We start from the raw sequence: 27,241 nt of genomic DNA on the forward strand, positions 1-27,241 counted from the left end.
GATATTGCGTTTAAAAATACGTTTGTTGGCTAAGTATTGACCCAAAATGATAAATTTTGTTGGTCTCGTAACATTGCTAAAAGACAAATTATCCTATTTATTTTGACATGTGTAACTTATGAGGACCTTGTATTGTCCTTAAAATGATACTATACTTAGTCACGAAGCCTTCTATTTGGTTTTGAACAACTGACGAGAAATCTGCCAATTTTACATTGGCAGTAAATGTGTAATGGCTACACTATATAGTTTGCTTATTATACATAACCGAATAATAACAAATTAGTACTCGGACATAGTTGAGGTGGCCTATGATTTATATGGATTTCCCTTCCAACCATCTGCTGTAAAAATCCAGTGCCTCGCGTGGCTTGTATTCAGGGACTGTGTGTCCAGCTCCCTGTTCCATGTCAGTTAGGACCGATCCCAAATTAGTCACAATGATAACTATGGTGACTTGAAATACGAGTAAATGTCCTTTCTAGTTCTAGGCTATTTGTCCTAGGACAAATCGATCCTTTACAATTCGAAAATTCCTAATTGGTTTCCGACCATCCAAGTAATTGGTCTAAGCGGTCTTCGACATATCAATATGTCACTATTTACAAGGGTTGTTTAGACTAGGTATTTACATGGTCGGCGATCAATTTGAGATTTTCGAATTGCAGAGAGTTGCTTTGTCTTTGGACAAATGGTGAGGCGCCAAAAGAGCTTTTACTACTTAAGATATGATATTTAAGTTGAAAATTAATGTTAGTGTGGTGTATTTTATGAGGTACCTTGACAGTGAGGAAGATGAGGTGGTTATTGTATGCCTGCAAGTATCTGCAACAAATGAAGTGATCTTAATTGTATATTTGTGTAAATTTTGATATATAAGTTTGAGCGGGAACGTGATTAGAAAATTGATCAAGTAGCTAGCTATAAAGAAAGGTACCCAGCAACTTGGTCATTAGAGGTCCATGGTCTCCATTCATCTATGATCTTATATCCAAGAGATCGTGTCCATGCCTCAGTTCCAGTAAATGGCACACACATATCATGGTCACCACTGTCATCAATATCATCATTCAATAAGGGATACTAATTAAGAGATTCATATATTGGTTTAACAAAAATATTCGGGATACCTGAAAATTAGTGCTCGATAGCCCATGATGGTTAGTTTCTTGTGGTATGGAATCATGCTTCCAGCATCGTGATTGTAATATATCCTTCTAGTGCATAATTCCCACGGACCCGCAACACTTTTCTGTGATTAATTAATCAATTAAACAATTCATCATTGTTTTAACTTGTCAGTCAGTCTTAAACATAACAAGAATAAGAACAAATTTTATTCAAAGGTTTCCAAGAGTTTGGATAGATCAAAGAGAAGATATGTAAATGTTCAACATATTGTGTCTCCATTTTTGCAAACAACAAAATTTTGGTTCTTCACATCTTCCCAACGATAATGATTTGGATTTGATATTAATGTAATGTAAATGTAAAGATGTTTTATCTGAATATTCAACCCTGTATTTTTTTTTATACTATGTTTAAACTTGAATCGAAGACTTTTTTTAATTAGAGTGTAAGGTATTTGAACTATTTCTATTATTATTATTTAATAAATAAAAAGGTATCCTAAATTAATATTCATAAAAGTAATTACTTTTTATATTCACTGTTTGAATGGTGATCATAAAATAAATAAACTTGTTACTTACCGGTTTAGCATGGATGGCCTGTCTGACTTCTTGGTTATTCAGCCATGAAGTTGCTACCTCATCACTCTGCTCTTTGCCAAATCAAACATACGTGATCAAATGCTAATTATTACTTTCCAAGTTTGCTCATCATGCCATTACTATGTCATGCTCATGCATTCAAATAAGACCGACACAAATTATTAGGCACACCACGTAAATATAGGATTTTTTTTAAATAAATAAATAAAATTTATTATTCAGTGATATATATTTAAAATTATTTATATTTTTGTGTATCGTTATTTATCTGAAATACATGTTTAAATATAATTTTCTCATATATCTATTTTACAATATAAAAGAGATTATAGCATAATTTATATTTTTTTTTTACAATTTGGACTATATTGCTTTGATTTTTATTTTTTAATCTAATTCAATTTAACTCAAAAGATTACGAGATAAATGATTGTGATCCAATTTGATTCAATTTAACTCAATTTAACTAACAATCATTTAACTCAATTTAACTCAAAAGATTACTGAAAATGAGATAGGTAAATATTAAATAATAAATGTATTATCTCGTATATACTACTATTGTAAATAAAATATACGTATATCTATTGTATTTACAATGATAATGAGATAAGTAATAAAATTCAAAAATATAAATATTTTTAAAAAAAGTACATATATAAATAAATAATAAATTCTATTTATTCATTTATTAAAAAAATCTGTAAATATAAACATATGCAATGAACAGGATTGAATTGATTAATATTATTTTATTTTTCGGTGAACGAATTGATTAATATTATTATTGGAAGTGAGTACTTACGACACAAGGAATGTGGCCATCTTCAGCCAACTGGGGCCACAATGTAACTGGGCCTTCTTTGACTGTGCCTTTAAGGGGCCATGCCCTACCAAACATCCTCTTCCTCACAGGGTGTGGGTGTGGCTTCTCACTTTTCCCTAATTCCTTGAAACTTGTTGGCAAACTCACATTCCCTGTTGAACCTGTATTTGAGTTATGATAGCATGGCTCTAGTATGTTGTACACATTAAGATCTTCAATGGCCTGGGACATATATATTCATATTCATAGCACACAAATTAGTCATTCTCCAATGATTATTCCTAATTAATGATATATTAACACATGAATTTATTTTGAATAAATTCTTGTATATTAGAAATATTACTTGCATACAAAAAATCAGTTATTAAATTAGCTATCATATATTTGTATATAATACACGTATTGTCAATTTATTTTTAATATTGCGTGAGAATAGTCATTTAAGAGAATGATTGTGATTATAAGGGTATATTAGTCAATTACTTCTCGTTAGTAAATATCTCTATAAGTTTGTTTGTAACTAATAATTTAGTACTTTTCTTGGTTATCTTGGAGTGCTGTGCCTAGTATATGTACCTCTCCTTTCTTCTCTGTAATACATATTCCGAATATATAAAAGTTACTTTACTCTTTCTCTATTCTCACAATTACTCTTCTTCATAAACCGTATATGGTATCAAGAGCCATGTTTCTATGGTGGATGAAATTGTAGATGATTTCCCTTCTGAAAATTCAGCTTACCACCACCTCACCAACCAAACCATTTGTTGTTCCCTTTTCTAAAAAACTCTCCAAAGCTAATTTCTTCACATGGTGGCACTTAGCAACATTGACGATCTGTGGACAACAGTTTTAGGATCATTTGGAAAAAGAGAAGGTTCCTCCAAGATTTGCATCTTCAGCAGATGAAACAACAAACATAGAAATGAACACGTTTACGTAGGTAATGTTACAGGTATGGATATTAAACATATTGGGTATTCTAGTTTGAATCATATTCCTACTTATAAAAAATATAAACTCTATGACTTATTACATGTGCCTTCAATTGCTAACAACCTCATAAGTGTTTTTAGGTTTGCCAAAGATAATAATGTATATTTTTCTTTTTAGCTTGATTTTGTATTGGTTAAATCGCAGGTTACTAAGGAGGTTCTTCTTCGAAGGAGTGTTAAAAATGGCATATACTGCTTTGAAAAAGTTGACAATCCAAAACTCACTCCTTTTGTTCTTTCTGCTTCCGTTTTGCCATTAAAGAGTGTCTCTTTAGATGTGTACCATAAGCGATTTGGTCACCCTACTATGTCAATTGTACACAATATTGTAAGTAGATGTTCACTTCTTTGTGTCAATCTTATTGTATGGCAAAATCTCACAAATTACCATATGCTTCTCCACAAACTGTTTATAATGCACCTTTAGAATTGATTGTTTCTGATGTATGGGGACCAGCCCCAATTGTGTCCTCAAAAGGATTTTGATACTATGTGACTTTCATTGATATTTATTCTAGACATACTAGTTTATACTTGTTGCATAATAAATCTCAGGTGCTGTCAGTCTTTAAACAATATAAACTAAGCATGGAAAAATAATTAGGACATTCAATTAAAGCACTACAAATGGATAATGGTGGTGAATGCCTTTCGAATTCGTTTAAACAATTTTTGGTCAATGAAGGCATTGGACACCGACTTACATGCCTACATAGTACATACCCCTCAGCAAAATGGTTTTGCTGAAAGAAAACATAGACACATTGTTAAAACTGGTTTGAGTCTTTTAGCTACTGCTCATCTTCCTCTACACTTTTGGGATAAATCTTTTTCTACTTCTATTTATTTGATTAACCGAATGCCTACATCAATTCTTAATAATTTATCTCCTCTGAAAAATGTGTATAAATGTCTTATTAAAGAAGATAGAATTATAATATCAAGAGATGTAATTTTTGATGAATCATAATTTTTTGCACCAACATTTTATACATCACACAATAATTCTGGTATATAATCTATATCAAATAATGAAATGTCACCCAGAATTTTTACCATTCTCCCCTCTTCCCTTAAGCCTACACAATCTATTTCACTTCCCTTGGAGGCTGCTTCTGTGTTTATTGAAGCAGGTACAATAGTTGCTAGACTACAACCTTAACCTCAGATCAGAACACTACACACCATCATAGCACAGCTAGTATCATTCCTCCCCTAGGTATCCAAATTGAACTTCAGGGTGATTCTACTTCCTCTCTACCCACATCACACAAAGGTAATTCTCATCATATGGTTACTAGATCAAAAACAGGTAAGCTCACACCTAAAATTTATCAGGTTAGTTACTTATCACCTAAGCTATCTCAATCTGATGTTGTTCTTAAAAATGCAAAGACTGCACTACAATCTTTAGTTTGGAGTGAAGCTGTGTTAACTGAATATAAGGCTTGGTTACATCATAATACATGCATACTAGTTGAATTACCAAAGAATGAAAAACTTATGACATGTAGAAGGGTGTTTGCTGTTAAGAAAAACTCAAAAGGGGAAGTAATTAGGCATAAAGCTAGGTTAGTAGTTAAAGGATATATTCAAACAGCAGGAATAGATTTTGATCAAGTCTTCTCTCCTATCATTAAGACAGTAACCATTAGGATAATAATTACCACTGCATTATCAAAGGGATGGAGAATTAAGCAATATGATTTTCATAATGCTTTTCTCAATGGACACTCCAACCACAAGGTTTGAACACTCCAATCTTGATGACACGTCATCTTAAGCAGTTTTTAGGGTTTTTTTAAAAATAATTTTAATCAAATTTCTTATATTTTCTAGTAGAATTTCATAACTAATCAAATATTTGAAGTTGTATTAGTATTATTATGTTTTCAGGTATTTTTGTCTCAAAATAATCAAGAAATAAGGTCTTTTTAGCAAGAAAATACAAAACCAATTCAAGGACGGTCCAACCATACAAAAGGAAGAAAACCCGATGCCCAAGCCTTCAAGCAAGGACGCCCGGCGGCTGCTCCACAAGCCCGGCGTCCTCCCATCCCCTTACACACTTCCGGCAGAAGACTCCACAAGCCCGTCGTCCCTCCTTGCCTCCAAGCCCAAGCCTGGCGTGCAATTGTCCCTAGAGGTGCAATTGGGCTTACACCCAAAGTTGAAGACCTTAAGCCCAGCGTGCAACATTCCTCAACTCCGAGGATGCAACAATTAAGCCCCAAGTCCAATTATACAAATCATAAGAAACCTTAATCTCATCCGAAGATTCAAGATTCAAGAAATTAGTTATCATTAATTCTTTCTAGAAATATAAAGATTTGGTTGTTAGAATTTGTTTCTAGATTAGATTTAAATTACTATTTTGATTTGAATTTGAAGTAGGAAGTTAGCTATTTTATCTTTCCAAAAGATAAAGATTAGGGTTAGTTTTAAATTTGAATTTTAGATAGAATTTAGGATATATATAAGTGAACCTTGATCACAGAGATCAATCATCCACCGGAGGATCACTTTCTCATAATTAGGATTAGTTTCTTTTCTATCATGAGTTACTAAACCTCTCCGTTGAAAGTTAGGAGCTCTGTTTGGTTTTAGGATTGATAATGTAAGTATTTTCTTTATTTTAATTCATGTTTTTTTTTTTTTTTTTTTTTTTTTTTTTTTTTTTACTTTTTCAAGATTGAGTTTTGTTCTTCATTAATATGGGTTAGAATTATTGGAAAATATTCTATATCAGTCTTGGATTATGGTTTTATATTTGAAAAAATTAATTTCAGAATTAGTTTAAAACTCATTTCATAATCTTCACGTATCTAGATCTAATTCAAATACGTGACATATATAATTTGGCTAGTGATAGTTCTTGAAGATTGTGTGGCTTAAGAATCGAAACCGTTTTTCACCTCTTCTCTCGATTAGTTGACCAAGGGATTGGTGATTAATTGGGTTTAGAGAAATTAAATCATCAAGGGATTGTGGTTTAGTTATAAATGATTTGTTGTGAAAAGATTTTTGCTTGAATTAAATAAGAAAGCAAAAGCATCATTCTTCCAAGAATCAAACATCTCTGAAGCTTTCAACGCTCTCATTTATTGATTTTTTTTCTCAAATTCAATCATTATCCCAATTCTCTTCTTTTGTTTCTTTTATTCTTCAGGATCCACAATCCGATTTCTAAGGTTTGATCGATCTAATTATATATTTAATTAGACGTTGCTTGCCTTAATTCGCTAATCCTCGTGAGAACGATATCTTCTCACCGTTGTATTACCTGAACGATTTGGTGCACTTGTTGGCATCCATGAACTTTAATTTTCGCTCATTAAGTTTTTGACACTGTTGTCAGAAATTAATTAATCGAGATTGACAACATACGTCCGGTTAAATCGCCAACTTATATCTTGTTTTATTTAATTTAATTTTCTTTATTTTGTTTAAATTCTTCTTTCCTTCTTTTTTTCTCTTCTTTATTCTTCTTTATTCTATAAGGTGCATTTGATTTTTCTTTGTTTGTGTATCCAAGGAACAATGGAGTCGAATGCTTCGGAAGAATGTGAGGCAATTAATATAAGGGGTGCATATCTCAGTACATCGGAAGAAACCATAAAGAGTGATTTGGCTAATCCATTAAGCCAACAAGTCCGTAATAAAAAGTTTTTAACTAATTCCCAACCTCCAACCTAAAAGACTCAACATCAAGCTAATAACGTTAAAGAAGTGTTTATTTAAAGGCAACCCAACCGTGGTTAGTTTTTCTTTTCTTTTCTTTGTTTTCATTTACATTCGTCTTCTTTCTTTCTTCTGCATGCATCACGTTATAAAAAAAATGGGTCTTTTTCTTTTCTTTTTCATTTAAACATCAGATAGTTGCATTTCTCTTTTTTTGTTTTTTTGTATTTTTTCTATTCTCCTTTTTTTGGTTTATGTTGTTTTTCAAAAATTATATATATAGATTTTGCTCTCTACTCATAATTTTTTTTTTATTGATTTTAATTTTTAAAATTAGTTTTCAAAAGATTTTGCTTTATGACTACCATCATTGTTTATCTTCTAAAAGACCACTCTACATACATGCATATCACCCTTCTCAATATCACTCTTTGTTATCATACTTCACATACAAACACACATCCAAACACTACGCACATTCCACATTCACTTCATATTCACGTTCATCTTTTCTTTTTCTCTACCCACCTTTCACACTTGTACGTCCAAACTTAGAGACTTGGCCAAACTCTAAGTTTGGTATTGAAAATGGTTAGAACAACTTATTTTGTATCTGTTGAAGTATTGTTTTCAAGAACTAATAGGCCTCTATTCAAGAAGAGGACAAGTAAAAATGTGGTAAATTTGAATTATATTTCTCTAATAGTTAGTTAGATATTTCTGTTCTTTCTTTTATGCATTTCAAATTAATTTTCAAAAAAAAAACATCCAGGGATGTTTTAATTGAAAAATTAGTTTTTAAAATTTTAGCATGCATTATTCATCTTTCCCTTTTTCCTTTCTTTTTGCATCATGTTCTTTTTAAGATTTCTATCCCTGTTTTTCTTTTCTTTTCTTTACTGTTGCATCATAATTTTTTTTTTTGCTTGTTTCTCTAGCGATCAGTTTGTAAGAAGGATATCTTAATGAAAAAATTGAATGATAAATTCAAAACAAAAGTGGTGGTGCACAAAATATGTGGTTATATTTGAGAAATTTAATAAGATAATTGAATCTTGAGGAAATGGAAGGACAAGCTTCAAAAATAGAAATTCAAAGAAGTATTATGAGAATTCAACCATCAATTCCTTGAAGCAGTGAAAACAGAAAAACAGTCAAAAGCCTCAAAGATCTTCTCCCAAAATTAAAAGTGAAGTAACTGCCTTCAAGTCATATAAGACCAAAGAAATTCTCATAATATAATTCGGATCTAAGTTTTTGGAAATTCTCAAATCTTAAGTATGCAAGATTCATCAAAGATAAGAGAAGCCGAATGAAACTACAAGGATTATCATAAATCTCACTTTTGTTTTTAAAATTAATTTTGCAAACTCTTCAAATCTTTTCACTTAAGATAAACTCTGTTTACTTTTTCTTTTGCTTGAGGACAAGCAAAGTTTTAAGTTTGGTGTTGTGATGACATGACATCTTAAGCAGTTTTTAGGGTTCTTTTTAAATTGTTTTCTTAGGTTCTCTTAGAATTTTAATCAATTTTTTTATATTTTCTAGTGAAATTTCATAGCTAATCAAATATTTGTAGTTATGTTAGTATTATTGTGTTTTCAGGTGCTTTTGTCTCAAAATAATAAAAAATTAAGGCCTTTTTAGCAATAAAATAAAAAACTAATTCAAGAACGGTCCAACCAGGTCTAAAAGGAAGAGAATCGGACACCCAAGCCTTCAAACAAGGACGCCCGACAGCTGCTCCACAAGCCCCGCATCCTCCCATCCTTGCACACATGCTCGGCGGAAGACTCCACAAGCTCGGCGTCCCTCCTTGCCTCCAAGCCCAAGCCTGAAATGCAATTGTCCCTGGAGGTGCAATTGGGATTACGCCCAAAGTAGAAGACCTCAAGTCCGGCGTACAAAACTCCACAACTCGCAGGATGCAACAATTAAGGCCCAAGTTCAATTACACAAATCATAAGACAACTTAATCTCATCCGAAGATTAAAGATTCAAGAGATTAGTTATCATTAATTTCTTCTAGAAATATAAAGATTTTGTTGTTAGGATTTGTTTCTAGATTAGATTTGAATTACTGTTTTGAGTTGAATTTGAAGTAAAAAGTTAGCTATCTTATCTTTTCGAAGGATAAAGATTAGGGTTAGTTTTGAATTTGAATTTTAGATAGACCTTAGGATATAAATAAGTGAACCTTGTTCACAGAGATTAATCATCAACTAGAGGATCACTCTCTCATAATTAGGATTAGTTTCTTTTCTATAGTGAGTCCCTAAACCTCCCCGTTGAAGGTTAGAGACTCTGTTTGGGTTTAAGATTGATAATGTAAGTGTTTTCTTTATTTTAATTCATACTTCTTTACTTTTTCAAAATTGAGTTTTGTTCTTTATCAATAAGGGTTAGAACTATTGGAAAATATTCTATATATGTCTTAGATTCTGATATTATATTTGAGAAAATTAATTTCGAAATTAACTTAAAACTCATCTCATAATCTTCACTTATCTAGATTATCTAGTTCGAATACGTGACATATAATTTGCCTAGTGATAGTTCTTGAAGATTGTGTGGCCAAATAATCGAAACCGTTCTTTACCTCTTTTCTCGATTAGTTGACCAAGGGATTGGCGATTAATTGGGTTTAGAGAAATTAAATCACCAAGGGATTGAGGTTTAGTTATAAATGATTTGATATGAAAAGATTTTTCCATGAATTAAATAAGAAAGCACAAGTATTATTCTTCCAAGAATCAAACATCTCCGAAGTTTTCAATGCTCTCATCTATTAATTTTCTCTCAAATTCAAGCATTCTCTCAATTCTCTTATTCTATTTCTTATTTTCTTCAAGATTCACAATCAAATTTCTAAGGTTTGATCGATCTAATTAGATATTTAATTAGAGTTGCTTTCCTTAATCCGTTAATCCTTGTGGAAATGATATCAACTCACTGTGGTATTACTTGAACGATCTGATGCACTTGCTGACATCCGTGAGCTTTAATTTTCACTCATCAAATCCTCATTTAGTTTGAAAATTAAATAAGGCTATTGATGGATTAAAACAAGCTCTCCGAGCTTGGTACTTAACTACCACTGCAGCTTTAAAAACCATAGGTTTCAATAACACTACATCTTATCCATCTCTATTCACTAGACATATTTCTCATTCTGTTATGTATATTTTAATCTATGTTGATGATATGCTGCTTACTGATAGTGATGAGAACGAAATGCATTCTATTCTTACAAAACTACATTCTAGTTTTTTACTTAAAGACCTTGGTGACTTCAATTACTTCTTAGGTATTGAAGCTGTTAAACATTCAGATAATCTTATTATGTTAAATTAGACTAAACATACATCTGAATTATTATTGAGAGCTGGTATGCAAGACTCTAGACCTATGAATACTCCAATGATATCTTCTTCTTGATTAACAGCTCAATCGGGTGCTCCCTTTGAGGATCCAACCCTGTTTAGAAGCATTCTTGGAGGTCTCCAATATGCTACTATAACCAGACCTGACATTATTTTTTCAATCAATAAAGTAAGCCAATTTATGGCCAAACCTTGTCAAGATCACTGGTGTGCATTAGGAGTGGCAATACTACCCGAACCCATGGGTACCCACCCCCACCTTACCCGTTCGAGGCAGGTAATTACCCCCTCCCGAATGGGGACGGATTCTTGGGCGGGGCAGGACGAAGTCGGGTTTAGGTTAGACCGGCCCCTACCCGCTCCGGTATATATAATATATAAAAATATATATACTTTTAATATATAATATATGTAATATATATAAAATAATTAGTAAAATAATTAATAATATTATATCATACTTAAATTTTTACTTTAATTTATGTTGTGTATATAATGAAGGTTATATAAATTTTAAAATTTAATTTAATTTATTGGATTTTAATAATTATAGGGGCAGATAAGGGTGGGGCGGGTTAGGTTTAACTTTTACTACCTGCGGGTAGAAGTAAAACAAGTTCGATAGGGTTATTATAGGGCAAGGCAGGGTCAGGTAGGGCAAAAATCCATCCCTACCCGCCCCATTTCCACCTCTATATGCAGTCAAGAAAATTTTAAGATATCTTATTGGCACTAGTGATCTAGCTTTGCATTTTTATAAGTCAATTGATTTGAGAATTACTACTTTTTCAAATTCTGATAGGGCTTCGGTCCTTGATGATACGGGGTCTACAACAGGTTATTGCATCTACTATGATCTTAATCTAGTTTCATGAAAATGTACTAAGCAAGATTAAGTGAATAGAAGTTCTACAGAAATTGAGTTTAGAGAACTAGCAACAACTTTTGCAGAATTAACATGGGTTCAAAATTTACTCCTTGAAATGCAGCAGTCCTGTCTTACCTCACCAAGTGTTTTCTGTGACAATATGTCATCAGTATTGCTTGCATACAATCCTATTCTATATTAGCAAATAAAGTACTTTGAGATGGACTTATATTTTGTTAGAGAACGTGTAATGAATGGTCTAGTTTCAGTCACTCATATACCCTCCAATGAACAAGTAGCTGACATCTTTACTAAACCGTTATCCACTATGTTGTTTGACAAATTCAAGAGCAAACTCAGATTACACAATAAATCACCATGAATTTGTGGTGGATATAAAGGGTATATTAGTCAATTATTTCTAGTTAGTAAATATCTCTAAATAAGTTTCTGTAAGTAACTAATAGTTTAGTACTTTTTTGGTTATCTTGGAGTGCTATGTTTAGTATAAATAGTGATAGTATAGCTAACAATAGTGTGGCTGGCATAGTATGTGAGAAGATCCCAGAAGATTATCAGAAGAATCCAGAAGACCATCAAGTTCTAGAAGAGCCGAGCTGAGTCAGCAGAGAAGTTAGTTGCAAGTGGGTTAGCACACTTCTGTTAATGATTCTATTAGAGAGTGTGATATGGCATGTTAGTAAGGTCTATAAATAGCATAAGGGAAGCTCATGTAGTGTGTGATTTTGACAGTGATGAATACAATGCCTTCAAATCTCTCTTTCTACTCTCGTTCATTCTTCATTCTCTTTTTCTCCTAGTTTCTTTCTTTTTCTTTAATTTGAACCCGGATCTGATACCTTTCATGGTATCAAAGCTTTGGTTCAATCACAGCAATGACAAATCCATGTTCTGCAGCTCAAATGCAATCAAGCTTCATGTCTACTCCAATCTCAATGAAACTTGACGATGAGAATTATCTACAATGGAAGGATCAAGCTGAATGAACCGTTGAAGGCAATGATATGCTGAATCATCTTACCGGTGAAGAAATTTCGAAAAAATAACTTACAATAGCAGATGCAGCTACAAGATCAATAAATCTTGAGTACAAGGCGTGAAAAAAGTAAGATGCATTGTTGAAATCATGGCTCTTTGCATCTATGTCAAAACCATTCACCACAAGGATGGTTGGATATGTGTTTACCCATGAAGTATGGCAGAGACTCGAGAATCATTTCACGTCACAGATAAAGGCTAAGGTGATGCAATTGAGAAATAGATTGAGCAGTATTCAAATTGGATCCTCCGTAAGTGACTGTGTACTTGCAATCAAGAGTATGATAGATGTGCTAGCATCAGTGGGAGAACTTGTTCGTGAAAGCGATCATGTAAACACTATTCTTCATGAATTAACTGAATAATATGCTTCTCTGATTACGTCTCTGATGACACGACCTCAGAGTATCAGTGTTGGTGAGCTAGAAGCAGTTTTAATGGCACATGAAAGTATGTTAGAAAGATTTAGAAAATTGGATCAGTTTATTCAAGCAAATATAGCACAGCATACACAAGGAAATTTCAGAGGAGGTTATCAGAATAGAGGAGGAAGAATAGGACATGCTAGAAGAACTCAGTCAAGCTATGACAGATCTGCAATGTTTGACAACAGATCTAGTATTGAAGGCACTAATAGAGGAATTTTTGGTGAAGGTTCTGGTAGAGGAGGCTTCAATGCAGGAAGAGGCAACTTCAGTGCAAGTAGAGGCAACTTTCATGAGGATAATAACTTCAGTGGAGGCAGAGATGTTGTTGACTCTCGATTTCAATTTAGAGGAAGAGGAAATGGCTCATGTGAGAGGATTCAGTGTCAGGTCTGTGGAAAATATGGCCACAGTGCTCTAAACTGCTGGCATAGATTTGATGACAATTCTAGAGGTGCTGAGAGCAATAGTTACAATAGTTACCACAACAGTAGCAATAATCGTAGAGCTGTGCCACAAGTAAGTGCGAATCTGAATAATATGATTACTACATTAGCAACACTTGATGATCCTAGCTGGTATCCAGATAGTGGTGCAACACATCACATGACATCAAACTCTTAGAATCTCTTGGAACAGCAAAAGTATGGAGGCTCAGAGAAAGTCATAGTCGGTGATGGTTCAGGTTTGCATATTCATCATGTAGGAAAATCTATTTTAAAATATAATTTGAGTGCTCAAACTTTCTTGGTAAGCAAACTGTTACATGTTCCTAATATCACTAAGAATCTCTTAAGTGTGTATCAATTCTGTTGTGATAATGGAGTTTATTTCGAATTTCATGCTGATAGATGCTGTGTGAAATCACAGGAAACCAATGATCTACTCAACCAAGGAAAATTGGAAAATGGCCTTTATAAGTTTCTCAATGTGTCAACTACTCACAACAATCCTCAATCATTAATTTCAGTAGTTAATGCAGATAAGTTCTTGTTGTGGCATGCAAGACTAGGACATGCCAATAATCATGTAATAGCTATTGTTCTTAGGAGTTGTAATGTTCCTTTTGTTGTAAATAAGACAGTGTGTGATGCTTGCTGTATTGGCAAATCACATCAACTACCATTTGCTAGTTCTAAGTCAGTATATAAAGAACCTTTAGAGCTTCTTTATTCAGATATATGGGGGCCAGCTCCTGTCCCTGATAGTTGTGGAAATAGGTACTTTGTTAATTTCATTGATGCTTGTACCAGGTATACATGGTTGTACTTAATTCGAGCCTGAAGTCAACTCAAATCAGTTTTTAATCACTTTCTTGCTATTGTTGAATTGCAATTCAATAAAAAGCTGAAAGGTTTCCAAAGCGATAATGCTACTGAATATTTGTCTTTATCTAGAGATCTACAGGCTAAGGGTATTATTCACAGGTTTTCGTGTCCTCATGTGCATCAGCAGAATGGGAATGCTGAGCGGAAGCATAGGCAAGTTGTTGAAATGGGCCTAACTTTGTTAGCTGCAACAGGTATGCCCATCCGATTTTAGGGAGAGGCATTCGCTTCAGCTACAAGAATCATTAACTATCTTCCAACGCCAACTTTACAACATTGTTCTCCTCATCATAAGGCTTTTGGCACAAAGCCTCAGTATGATAGTTTGCATGTGTTTGGGTGTTTATGTTTTCCACACCTGAGGGCTTATAACAGACACAAGTTGGATTTTTGCTCAGCTACTTGTTTGTTTCTTGGCTACAACTCTCAACATAAAGGCTACAAGTATCTTACCACTGCTGGCAAGGTTGTTATCACTAGACATATGGTGTTTTCAAAAACTATTTTTTCCTTCAAAGATAGTGATTCTCCTTTTGCCAAGTTCTAGGTTCCTAATCCTGCTTCAGAGGCTGCACCTACAATGCCAACAATTCCACATGTTCCAAAGAGTCCCAATTCATCATGCTCACACCTCTGCACCACCTTCTTCTATTCTAATGGATCCTCCTAGCTCCTCACCTTCTTCTCATTCCTCTCATCTTTCTCCTTTACACTCAGTGTCTTCCACTTCTGTCCCTATTCCTATGTCCGACTTTGAAATTATCCTACTAGCTATTGATACTCAGTGTGCTCAATCCCATAACTCTCACCCAATGGTGACTCGTGCCAAAGCTGGCATCCACAAACCTCTAGCTCTTCATGCCAAACTTGAACCTCAAACTGTTAGATAGGCCCTCAGCAATCCTTAGTGGAAGGCAGCTATGGATGCTGAGTACAATGCGCTTATGCTGAATAATACCTAGAAACTAGTGACCATACCAGAGGGCAGGGAGGCTATTGATAGCAAGTGGGTCTTTTGTACCAAGTTCAATTCAAATGGCTCCTTGCAAAAGTATAAAGCAAGGCTTGTTGCTCAGGGTTTTGCTCAGCGGCCTGGATTTGACTTTACTAAAACCTTCTGTCCGGTGGTTAAGCCAACTTCCATTCGGGTTGTTTTAACTTTAGCACTTGCCAATGCCTGGCCCATATGGCAACTTGATGTGAACAATGCGTTTCTACACGGTGATCTCGGAGAAGATCTCTATATGCAACAACCTACGTGGTATACTCAGGGTGATAAAACTCTGCTTTGTAAGCTAACCAAGGCCCTTTATGGCCTCAAACAAGCTCCTTGAGCTTGGTACCGTAAGCTGGTAGGTGGTCTCAGGAAGCTCGGTTTTGTAGCCACCAAATCCAATGTCTTTGTGTTCACCAATTTCTCAAATGGGGTCGAACATTTATTCTTGTCTATGTTGATGATATTATTGTAACCGGTGAAAGTGCTAGTGTCATTACAGATGTGATTCAAAAATTAAACATGTGATTTTTTTTCTTAAGGATCTTGGTGAGTTACAGTACTTTTTTGGGCTATAGGTCACAAGAACAGGAATGAGTGGCTTGCTGTTGTCTCAACAAAAGTACATTGGAGATGTGTTGAAAAAGGCTGGTATAGAGGGATGCAAACCATGCCAAACTCCCTTTGCCTTCCACCATGAAGCTTACGGGGATTAGTGGTGCTTTATTTGTGGATCCCAGGCTCTATCACTCTGTTGTGGGGAGTCTGCAATATATTACTATGACTAGACCCGAATTGGCATACAGTATCAGCAAGGTCTCCCAGTATATGAAAAATCTGTTAGAAACTCACTAGCTGGTTGTAAAACGTATTTTGAGGTACCTGGATGGTACTCTTACTTCTGGTTATTATTGGACAAGGACCCATCTCTAGAGATTGTTGCTTACCGTGATTCGGACTGGGGAGGTGATCCCGACGATCAAAAGTCTCAGGGGGAATATTGTGTTTTTCTTGGGAAGAATCTCGTCTCCTAGTTGTCCAAAAAGCAATCTGCCGTCACTCGCTCCAGTACCAAGGCAGAGTATCGGAGAATGGCTGACCTTGTTGCAGAGCTCATTTTGGTCAAGAATCTGATTGGTGAGCTCAGGTTTTCTCTTGCTACTCCTTCTCGGATCTATTGCGACAATTTAAATGCTGTGCTGCTTGTTGCCAATCCGATTCTGCACTCCAAATCGAAACATTTTGAGATGGACACGCACTTTGTCCATGATTTGGTCACAGCTGGGTTTGTTCGGGTTAGTCATATTCCAGGAAAGGTGCAAGCTATCGATGTTCTTACTAAGCCTCTTCTTTTTTATTCTTTCTTGTACTTTAGGGACAACCTGCAAAGTGCAAACTCTTTCTACCTTGAGTTTAAGGGAGAATGATAGTGTAGCTAGTAACAGTGTAGCTGGCATAGTATGTGAGAAGAGTCCAAAAAATTATCAGAAGAATCCAAAAGACCATCAAATTCTAGAAGAACTGAGCTGAGTCAGCAGATGAGTTAGTTGCGTTAGCACACTTCTATTAGTGATTCTGTTAGAGAGTGTGATATGGCATGTTAGTAAGGTCTATAAATAGCATAAGGAAAGCTCAGAATTATTCTTTTCTATAAATCTTATAGTGATTACACAATAATATAAAATATTTTTTACTATAAGTGTCTCAAAATTAAACTCATATATATATATATATATATATATATATATATATATATATATCCGTGATTGGAAGTCCTTCATCGTAAGTGTTATTTCTGTTCTGATTAAACTCATCATTAATATATACATCTTTTGTTTATTTATTTTTAGTATAGTTTTTATGCATTGACTCATCATTGTCATATGATAAAGTATTATTAGTGTTGCATAAGCAAAGGCAATTAAATTTTATATCTGATATCTAAAGGAAAAAAATATATATATATCATTTTTATTTATGTGGCAACATATAATTAGAAATTTGTGTAAATTTTTTGGTACTAACACTGCATAACAAAAAATTTATTTACTTTCATCTTACCCTGTCAACTTTTAGGTAACTCTTTGAGCACATATCACTTTCGTCATCATTTCCTTTGCAATAAGCTTTTACTTCCTGCAATCAAGTAATAAAATACGCAAATTATTATGAACTTAAATTGCACTTAGGAAAAAAAAAATAAAAAACTAAAGTATGACTTTTTTATTTAATTTTTGTAATTTTTTTCAAAATATTTTTACTATTTTTTATTCAATTTTATTCGTAGTGTCTTTTATTTATGTCAAAATTATTCTTGAACATTATTATTCTATCTAAAATATTAGAAAAATAATTAAAAACATCTAAAAATAATTTTGACAAAAATTAAAATATTAGAGATAAAAAATATAGCTTATCCAAAAAAATTAAAAAGAAAATCCGAAATTGTCTAATATTACAATTTACAACCTCGTAGATACTGTCGGATATGAGGCCCATCCCATGCACAAATGGGATAAAAGCGTTGCCATCGAAGGTGTTGTCCGTGACACCATTTCCAATCATATAACCCTAAACACACCAAAGAACAAAGTGTTAGGTTTAAATTTCTATCATTAGTTAACAATATTTTGCCAATTAATTTAATTTTAATATATTGATATTATAAAACGTTTTATATAATTGTCTAATAACATCTCTTTCTTTGCTAATGCAGTGAAATATAATTGGATACACAGTGCATTGAAATTGAACTAATAATTTAATTTAATTTAATCAAATCAAATTTCATAGCTTCTTTACGTACCTTGAAATTGATCACGGGCTTAATACCACCCTTGATTCCTGGAATAATAGCAGGACATGTAAATAATTTGTTATAATTTCATCTAAGGAAATATTTTCTATCTTATATGAAGAAACAATCTTGAATTGTCTGAATAAATTATAGTGCAAGTTGGAAAAAAGAAATCAAAATTCTACACACGTGTGTGTATGTGATACCTTTGACCACTTCATAAGCCAACGTGGGAACATATATTCCAGCATAAGACTCCCCGGAAATATAAAATGGATTTTCAAGAAATTCAGGGAATTCCTCAAACCACTGCCAAGAAATCATGATACATATAAATAATAGGAACTCATGGATTAATTGGATCTTATTATTGTTAGAATTTTAACTTGGTAGCTGTCATCAATAAAATATTTATTTAGTGTATTGTGAACGGAATTTATTATTGTTCCTATTAATCATATTAAGCGGGATTACCTTTAGGAGAAAAGCATGAGTATCAGATGCAGTTTGTAAGTCCCCAGTGTTGTATTTGCTGGAATTCTTGGAGTAAGAGAGACCCACCCCAGCAGGTGAATCCAAATAAATAATACTGGAAACCTGAACTAAGGTTTTATTAATTATTTTAATTCAAGAGCAATCTTATTCATTTTAAATTTCATGCAAATTAAACTTCATCAAAAATTAAAATTTTCTTCATTTTTATTCCATATACCCTACTTTAATAAGGAAAAGGTAGGTTATTAATTAAAGAGTATAATTGAGAGAATGTCTAACACATACAATGTTTTCTATAAATTAAATATTCCCCGTCATTGTGCTAATCACAGATGATATATAGATATAGTATTAGTATACAAATCTAAACAATTCTTTTTCTTTTTTGTTCGGTGTAATATATAGAACAATTCTATATATATACAAAAGAAGACAAAACAGTGATGAGCTCCACTTGTCAGTAAAGTCCAATTGCATATTGGAGTACTGGACCCACCATTTTCATATAAATCCTCTAAATCTTCCAAAATATGACAATCCTATAACATGCAGCTCTTTTCATTATTTGTACACAATGACATAATCATCAAATCACATGGAATTCAATACCTAAAAACACATAAAATTCAGACAGATCTTGATGTAATCTAAAAAACAACAAAATTAAAACATACAAAAATGATAATAAAATTCAACTCCTAACCTTAGACCAGCTGTATGGATTGATATGCAAGGTGGGAAGATTCCCTTCCGTTCTTGAAGCCTCAAAGTTGAATGGCCCTGCATGCATGATTTCATATATCACATATATATCACCACAAAGTTTTATGGAAAAGTCTAGGGGCAACAATTTTATTGAATTTTGGCTAGTATGTAATCAGCAGAGAAAGGTGAGTCATTAGATGAAATTTCACACCAATCTCACACCATTAAATCATCATTGATGGCTATTTGATGATTACCAATCACAAAAGTTGCTGGTCCCCTAGCATTGCTCAAATTTTATTATATATTATGAAGTATAGACATTCGCTAAGTTGTCGTGTCTACGTGTCAATCATATTTCGAACACGATATTTATTAAAAATTATTTGATATACGTGTCTTTCTTGTTCAACCGTGCGTGTCTTAATAAAAAATAAAAAATTTTCTCTAAACACACTTAGACACACTTAAATATCATCACGTATTAGCGTATCTAGTGTTATTTTTAACTTATATTCTTGAAATGAATTAGAAATAATATATATTATTATTCATTAAAACAAAAAAATAAATATTTTATGTAATTAGAAATACAACAAAAATAGTTAAAAAAATAATTTATATTTTAATATCAATCAAATATCAAAATATTATTATAATTTATCTAAAAAATACTTGATATATATATATATATATATATATATATATATATATATATATATATATATATATATATATATATGTCTTTTAAAAATTCAAAACTCATGTATCTATGTGTCCCGTACGCGTATCGTGTCGTATTCCAGTTCGTGTCAGTGTCTTTGCATCATATATATAATTTAATAGTATGATATCAAATACTATTTCAAAAATTTTATATACACATCAAAAATCAGTAATTAGTAAATAAATTATTATATATATATATATATATATATATATATATATATTATTTAATTTATTTTTAATGTGTTTTATATTTGATAACTAATTTTTAGTATACATATATAAACTCATGTTTTATTTATCATAAGATAAAATATAAATGTACATATATAGTAGATAACATATATTGATGCGAGTATGCGACATAACATCTAGACATACATGACATTTTTTTGTAACCTTATCAATAATAATGGTATGTTTTCATTGTTCATAATAAGTTGATATAGATAGCACCTCTCATGAAAACGAATAAGAATATGAGACTATAACACATGGATAAGGAAATATAACCAACAATAAGAAATGTGTGGTTAGACTTGGATTGGCTATAATAATATACCCATGCCCACCATTTCTGAAACTTATTTTAAATGAGTGCGAGTGTGAGACATTTATTAAACACTAGGAATGGTACGTATATATTATTATACAGCATAATATTTAGCAGCTTAATTAATTATTAAGTAGTTAGTTAATAATTATAATTACCATGCTCATAAACGAAGCCATCGAAGCTAGAACAACCTGGTCCACCATTCAACCATAGAACAACTGGATCCTTTGCTGGATTTCTTTCGGAACTTACAAAGTAGTAGAACAGGTTCTTCCCACTCTCAACATTTCCATCAACAGTTATATATCTAAACCCAATTTAATAATAATAATAATAATAATAATAATAATAATAATAATAATAATAATAATAATAATAATATTCAAAGTAGTTAATAATTGTGGAATCAAAATCATATATAATAGCTTATAAATTCATTGGTGAATTAACACGCACGCACGCGTGCGCGCACACACACATATGGTGAATTCTACCGTACCCTCTTTAAAATAAAGGATAAATTATCCCTTGTGATATATACAGTGATTATTGATAATTATCTTTCTATCAGAGTTTCAAGATCCACGTTATCTTCTCTTTCCTTTTTAATTGACGCTGTGTTTCTCTTGATACTTGATAACAAAGTCATTTTCATCATTCCACCAAATACACTTCTTCTTCTCCAATTTTAAAATTCTAATTCCTTTTAAATCGAATAACCATTTCCAATCAATTAAGTTAGGATTTTGAACTTGTTCTTACGTTTTTAATCTCCAATTTCAACGAGCACAACTATCAATTTTTTTCAGCTCTCTTCTTTTTAAGATTTTTTTTCGTATTAGAAGATATTACGTTCGGAGAAAAACAAGAGGGTATGGGTTTGTACGACAGATATGAATTTGCACCATAAATAAAATTCTTGTAGGTAATTAATGACATGAATAATAAAATAATTAATTAATATTTGAGGCGAATGTGAATATTAAAATACTTATTCTATTTTGTCTTATTGATATCTGAATAATAATTTAATATTTTTTATGACAATATAATAGTTTAATATGCTCCCACCAATGCATTAGTTTTTTTTTTTTTTTTAAATTAGGGAAGAGATGTATTTGGTGGAGATAATGAAAATGACACTGTTATTAAATTTTAAGAGAAACATAAAGAAAAGAGAAGATAACATGAATCTTAGAATTCTAATGAAAGGATAATTTATCAATAATTACTGTATATATCACAATGGATAATTTACCCTTTATTTTAGTGAGAGTATGATAGAGTTCACCTATATATATATATATATATATATATATATATATGTCTTACAAAAAATATAGATATTAATGATAGTGGATGGAATATGTCTAAATAAAAGGTGCAACATTACAGGCTGACAATTAGGATAAATTTCATCATAATCATGAAAAATAAATAAATAATAATGTGTGTATTATTGCACATATACCCGGAATAATGCTTGGATGGGAAAGAAGTTTTGAAGCCAGGGAGTTGTGTGATAAGAGAGGATGGAGGGGCAGCTTCAATAGAGATCCAAGGAGCAAAAGCAATGCAAAGTGACGATAAAGCTACGCAAAGTACCAAGTTGTGTTGGTCTATCATCCTCATCATCATTCTCTCCTCTTAATTATACTTTTAATTTTGGCTCCTTTTTGGGTGAGACGATAAAATATAAACTATAGTTGATCGAGGATGGAGCAATGAAATGGGTTGATGAAGCTAGTTTTTAAGATGTGGAAGAACCTAATAAGATTTCATAGTTATTAAATAGTTGTAGTAGTCAAGCATCTGTTTATATATATATATAGCAGTCACTAGTCAAGCATTTAATTGATTAATACTAGTTGAAAAAGAGATCGATGAATAGAGGATTGAATATAATCAATAAGGACAAATTGCAAGATAAATTTTAAATTAGTTTTTCAAGTTTTAATCTGTCTCTTAAAATTTTAATTTATTCAAGTTATTCTTTGAACTTAACATCTGTTATTCACATTAATTTCTAACTCTATTTCTACCGCAAACACTACAAGAAAAATATACATTCAAGTACACTTGAGAAGTGTAGCTTAAAAAAAAAATGCCTTAGGCAAGGCTATGCTTTTCGGACCGCGGAGACGCTTTTAGTAGGGGATGCCTATTCCATCGTTGCCTATTCCATCGTTGTCTATTTTCAAAGGCTACGCTTTTAGCTTTGGGAATAGGGTGTACTTTTCAAGTGATGCTGTTCAAGATCAAAGGCTACACTTTTCAGCTTTCTATTTTTACCAGAATAGGCTACGCTTTTCAGTGCTGCTGCATCACCTGTAAAGCGTAGTCACATTGTATACCATGACTACCGTTTATAAGTGTAGCCTTAGGTTCCTCATTTTCTTTGTATACCATAGCTACTGTATATAAGTATAGCCTTAGGTCCCTCATTGTTTTTTTTCTTATATATATATATATATATATATATATATATATATATATATATATATATATTAATAATTTTTTTAAATCTAATATTTAATAATATAATTATATATAATCCTATATTTTTAATTAAATTATTAAAATATTATAAAATAAAAATAAATACATAATAATACTATGCAATATTCTTTAAATAATAAAAATTATCTTTAAACAAAATTTAGGCTGCCATAATAAATTAGCAGGCATAAGATCTTCTATTTGAGAATAATACAAATTATTTCTCTAAAAATAAATTACTTTAAACATAAGATTTTCTATTTGGAAATAATACAAATTAGCAGCCATCATTATTTTCTAGCTAGTAAGCAAACATCCTTTGTCACTTCAGGAGTCACTTTCTGATTACCTGAATCATCATATAAAACATGAATTATATGCTGACCCTTCCATTTTAATGTATATTGAGAGAATATTTCTTGCAACAATTAAGATCATACCATCCCGATCACCACACATCCAAGATGAGAATTGAATAAGAGGAGCATTGTAAGGTACACGCTCATTTATCCCTATGTTCTTCAAAGCTGTATTGAGCCGACGTAGAAATTTTGGCATTCCCATCCAAATTGTTTTGTGAAAGTAGCTCATTCCTGCTCTCATCTCATCTTGTGGTGTTGGAGGAGTTCTCCTGATTTCGTCCGTTTGAAATGCAGCTTGAATCTACACAAACAAAAGTTACATAAGAAGCTTATTGGAGATATAATTCTCTGCAGCACAACTTCAAACACAGATGATTAATAAAAATGCTTCACCATGTAAGAAAATGAATCTTGGAATTACTTTAGTTGTCTTTGTTTCTTTTTTTAATTGTTCAATTGTAATAAGTTCCACTATAAGTGTTGAGCTCTTTCTTTCTTTCAAAAAGAAAAAATCTTGGAATTATAAAGAATGAAGCACTTGATACCATTGTCTATATTCTTGATTGAATAAATATATTTAGAGTATATTTTTAGTATTTTAAGTACACAAATTAAGAAAGAAAAAGAAATCACCAAATTTACTTTCTAGTTTGCATTGCTGAAATGTACTTGTCCTGTTTTGGTGGAAAAGATCAGATAGCATATGAATTATCAATTTACATTAAGTGAAAAAATTGTAATTTCACATCTAAAGGTGCAATTGATTATAGGTAGTTTAGAACTCCAACATTCTATCTAACAAGAACCGAAATAAGAGAAAGATTCGAATGATTTCATCACTTACCTTCGGCTGCAAAGCCTCATCAAGCTCCTGCTTATCATCAAGAGTGATGTCTTTGGCGTACAATTGAGATAAACAATTCCGGATCCTGAAGAAAGCATTAAAAGTGGTTACATTGGTTTAAAGGAGAACTTGGCTATGGCTTCAGAACAACAAGCACCACAAAGATCTGAAACTATTTGTGCTGCCCGAACTTAAAATTTTAGGAACATGAAGCTCAAATTAAAACACATGGAATTAGTTAACAGATAGAGTGAAGAGGAGGTACCTGTCACAGATTTGAACCTGTTCCATCATGGACACCGTTCTTTGCTGATCAGCTTCTGGAAGTGATTCCAAACCAGCTAACATGCTCTTATCCATGATTCAACCAGGGATTTTGGAGAAGAAACTCAAACCCCAGAAACAAAATTGAAACTAGTTAACTAATAATAAAAGAGAATGAAACTAAAGACCAAAAAAAAAAAAATAGAAGGCAAACAAAACTTAACCAAAGATGAAGCAGAAATTTGTTCAGAAGATGAAGCTAAAGACCTTGTAGTTCTTTTGGAAATTTGTGCAGCTTCCTCTGAATTCATGTTTCCTCTGATAAAATCAACAATGAAATCATCAATTTGGAATCAAAATTTTGAAAAAACAAATTGTAATGGATTCCATGTACTATTAGGAGTGATAATCAATAAACAACAATCCATTGTACTGGACTTCACATAACACAACCTGAAAGAACTTACCACTAACTCTAATGGATATATTAATCAGATTTATGAAAGCTTCGTCATCATCATACGGTGAAATTAAACTTGAGTGATATCAAAGCCTCAGTTCAATAAATGGTTTTCAAAATTCACAAACTACAATGCAAAATTTATTAATTTTCGTTGGTTTGAAAGAAAAAATATGTCATAAATCAAAGAATCAAAGTGCATAAGAAGTTCAATGACCGAGCAACATGTCCTAATCACACCAAGAGCCAAATGAATCATAACAAATAGTACAATAATTTACCGGAAAAGAATCAAGGATTGACATGAATGCCGAATTTTTTCTAACCGAACGTTCAATTCGACCATCACTTTCAGCAGCTTGCTTCAAGTTACCTACATATTTGTTCAGCCTATCCTGCAAGTTCTTTGTCAAAGTACTTGATTATAGATATGTTGATGGTTTGCAAAGCAAGAGTTAATAATCGGTTTTCTTTGTTCACCAAAATTAAGAACACTGACTAGACAAGAAAATGTTGTTATCAAAATTGGGCACTTTTTGGGTGCTCAAAATATTATTATCTCTGTGCTACCATAAGCTATCCACATTAAATCTACATTCTAAGGGTACCAGGCGTTGATAAATCAAGCAAGTTGTCATAAAAAGCAGTTACAAAGAAAGTATTTCTCAACTAGAACAAGAATTCTTTCATCACTTCCAGAGAAAAGACTTAAGCAAACTCTAATATTGTACAGTGGCTACACTATGTAATCAGATTTCTGATTAGTGGGTTGACTATCTATTTACAATAGCAAAGAAATAAATTTTTTAAGATTAAAAAGCAATTAATCTAGACCACTCGCAAGTTAAACGAATCACCATAACATGTTCATGCTAGGTATTAGATATGCGAGCTGACATAAAATCAAGCTACATCATCTTCCTACACTTCAGTTATTATCATGTTCATAATAATTATATTTATCCACACACCAAGTAACCCTTACTTGGAAAAATGGCTATAGAAGAGTGGACAAAACAAAAGAAATGTGGTGATCAAATGAACAAGTGGAAAAATGATGATTTGTTTGTCTACGAGTTCAGCAATCTTCTCAAGTAAATCTTCTTTGTTTGTTTAGTAAAGAATCTAACTCCATCATAATTTTCTAATAAGCTTTTGCATAAAATAAATCAAGAATTTTTATCAGTTATCTCAAAGTTAGACTGTCAAATGGCTAAAGTTTGTGAGATTGCACATGTAGGGATTAAACATACATAAGTACCATATAAGTAACATATAACTAATATATATAATAAACAAAATAGAAGAAACAATTTTTGTTATTATTTTTAGACCTTTGTTAAATAAAATGAAAATAGAAAAATTAGTTGCAATGTTGCAGAGTAGTCACAGTTAGCCTACATTGGTACAAGCTGATAATATTCTCGTCTCCATTAGAATCAGTTTCGAAATGCCCTTAGCTTTATAATCTTACAACAACGCATATTAACAAAAATGTAATCAAAACAGGTTGCAATTTGGCTTAGGTGCAGGAATTACATTTAAAGCACGGAGGCACACAGAGCAACATTCATTTTTTCTTTTTGGTTCAGTCACTATGCATTCAGTAATAGGAATGAAAAAGATGAAGATGAATGAACGAATGGATGCATTTAGCAGAAGCTACACTTACTAATAGTTTCTCCTCTTTTCCGATTAAATGACACCGAGAGAAAATGAAAGCCTATTGCTCGTTGTTGATCCTGCAGGAAAATGCGATTCAGGTGGAACGTTCTGAAGCTAAAATTCCCAATTCTTAGTGGCATATCCAGTAACTAAAACCCCCCAAATAAAAAACCTAAATCAGAATTCCAAACCTCTCAAATTCCACAGAACCAACTAAAAATCGATACATACCACTGTTCTAAAGCTAAAACCCCCTAATTCTTAGTGGCATATCCAGTAGCTAAAAACCCCAAATAAAAACCCCTAAATTGAAACCCTAAACTTCTAAAATTTCACAGAACCAACTGAAATACATACCACTAACCATTGTTGTTCATCATCATCAGCACAGCCACACACACTTTCTTCTACACTAAAAAGAGAGCGAGTGAGAGAATGACGGTGAAGAGAGGATAGAGAGCGAGTAAGGAACATACTACATACTGCGTAAAAGTAAAACACTTTCCCATATTGATAATTAAACATTAGCTAGCAACCTTACAAAATAATAAGGAATTAAGCAAACTTACAGAA

At 32.3% G+C, this 27,241-nt stretch overlaps 2 protein-coding genes and 1 long non-coding RNA gene across 3 annotated transcripts; 1 reads left to right on the forward strand and 2 right to left on the reverse strand.

The window, feature by feature from the left end:
• Window positions 1-73: 73 nt before the first annotated feature.
• On the reverse strand, window positions 74-22,380 carry LOC107617390 (serine carboxypeptidase-like 20). The gene is made up of 14 exons (XM_088497757.1): window positions 22,046-22,380; window positions 20,730-20,881; window positions 19,291-19,367; window positions 18,567-18,689; window positions 18,299-18,401; window positions 18,102-18,139; window positions 17,765-17,866; window positions 17,357-17,431; window positions 2,539-2,781; window positions 1,713-1,778; window positions 1,131-1,252; window positions 938-1,051; window positions 780-825; window positions 74-400 (listed from the first exon to the last, which is right to left on the reverse strand). Exons 1-14 carry the CDS (start codon window positions 22,210-22,212, stop codon window positions 317-319), a joined length of 1,512 nt encoding a protein of 503 aa, XP_088353883.1. The 5' UTR covers window positions 22,213-22,380; the 3' UTR covers window positions 74-316.
• LOC148545577 (uncharacterized) lies at window positions 2,981-4,106 on the forward strand. Its single transcript, XR_015899024.1, has 2 exons — window positions 2,981-3,517; window positions 3,703-4,106. It is a non-coding gene; the product is annotated as an uncharacterized LOC148545577 (long non-coding RNA).
• A 983-nt stretch (window positions 22,381-23,363) lies between the features above and the next one.
• LOC110266343 (phosphoenolpyruvate carboxylase 2-like) lies at window positions 23,364-24,639 on the reverse strand. The gene is made up of 4 exons (XM_088499068.1): window positions 24,545-24,639; window positions 24,280-24,364; window positions 23,514-23,736; window positions 23,364-23,422 (listed from the first exon to the last, which is right to left on the reverse strand). The coding sequence occupies exons 1-4, from the start codon at window positions 24,637-24,639 to the stop codon at window positions 23,364-23,366; spliced, it is 462 nt and encodes a 153-aa protein (XP_088355194.1).
• Window positions 24,640-27,241: the final 2,602 nt, after the last annotated feature.

The sequence above is a fragment of the Arachis ipaensis genome, chromosome B9, assembly GCF_059453495.1.
Source record: "Arachis ipaensis isolate K30076 ecotype BB chromosome B9, ASM5945349v1, whole genome shotgun sequence".
NCBI classification, from domain to species: domain Eukaryota; kingdom Viridiplantae; phylum Streptophyta; class Magnoliopsida; order Fabales; family Fabaceae; genus Arachis; species Arachis ipaensis.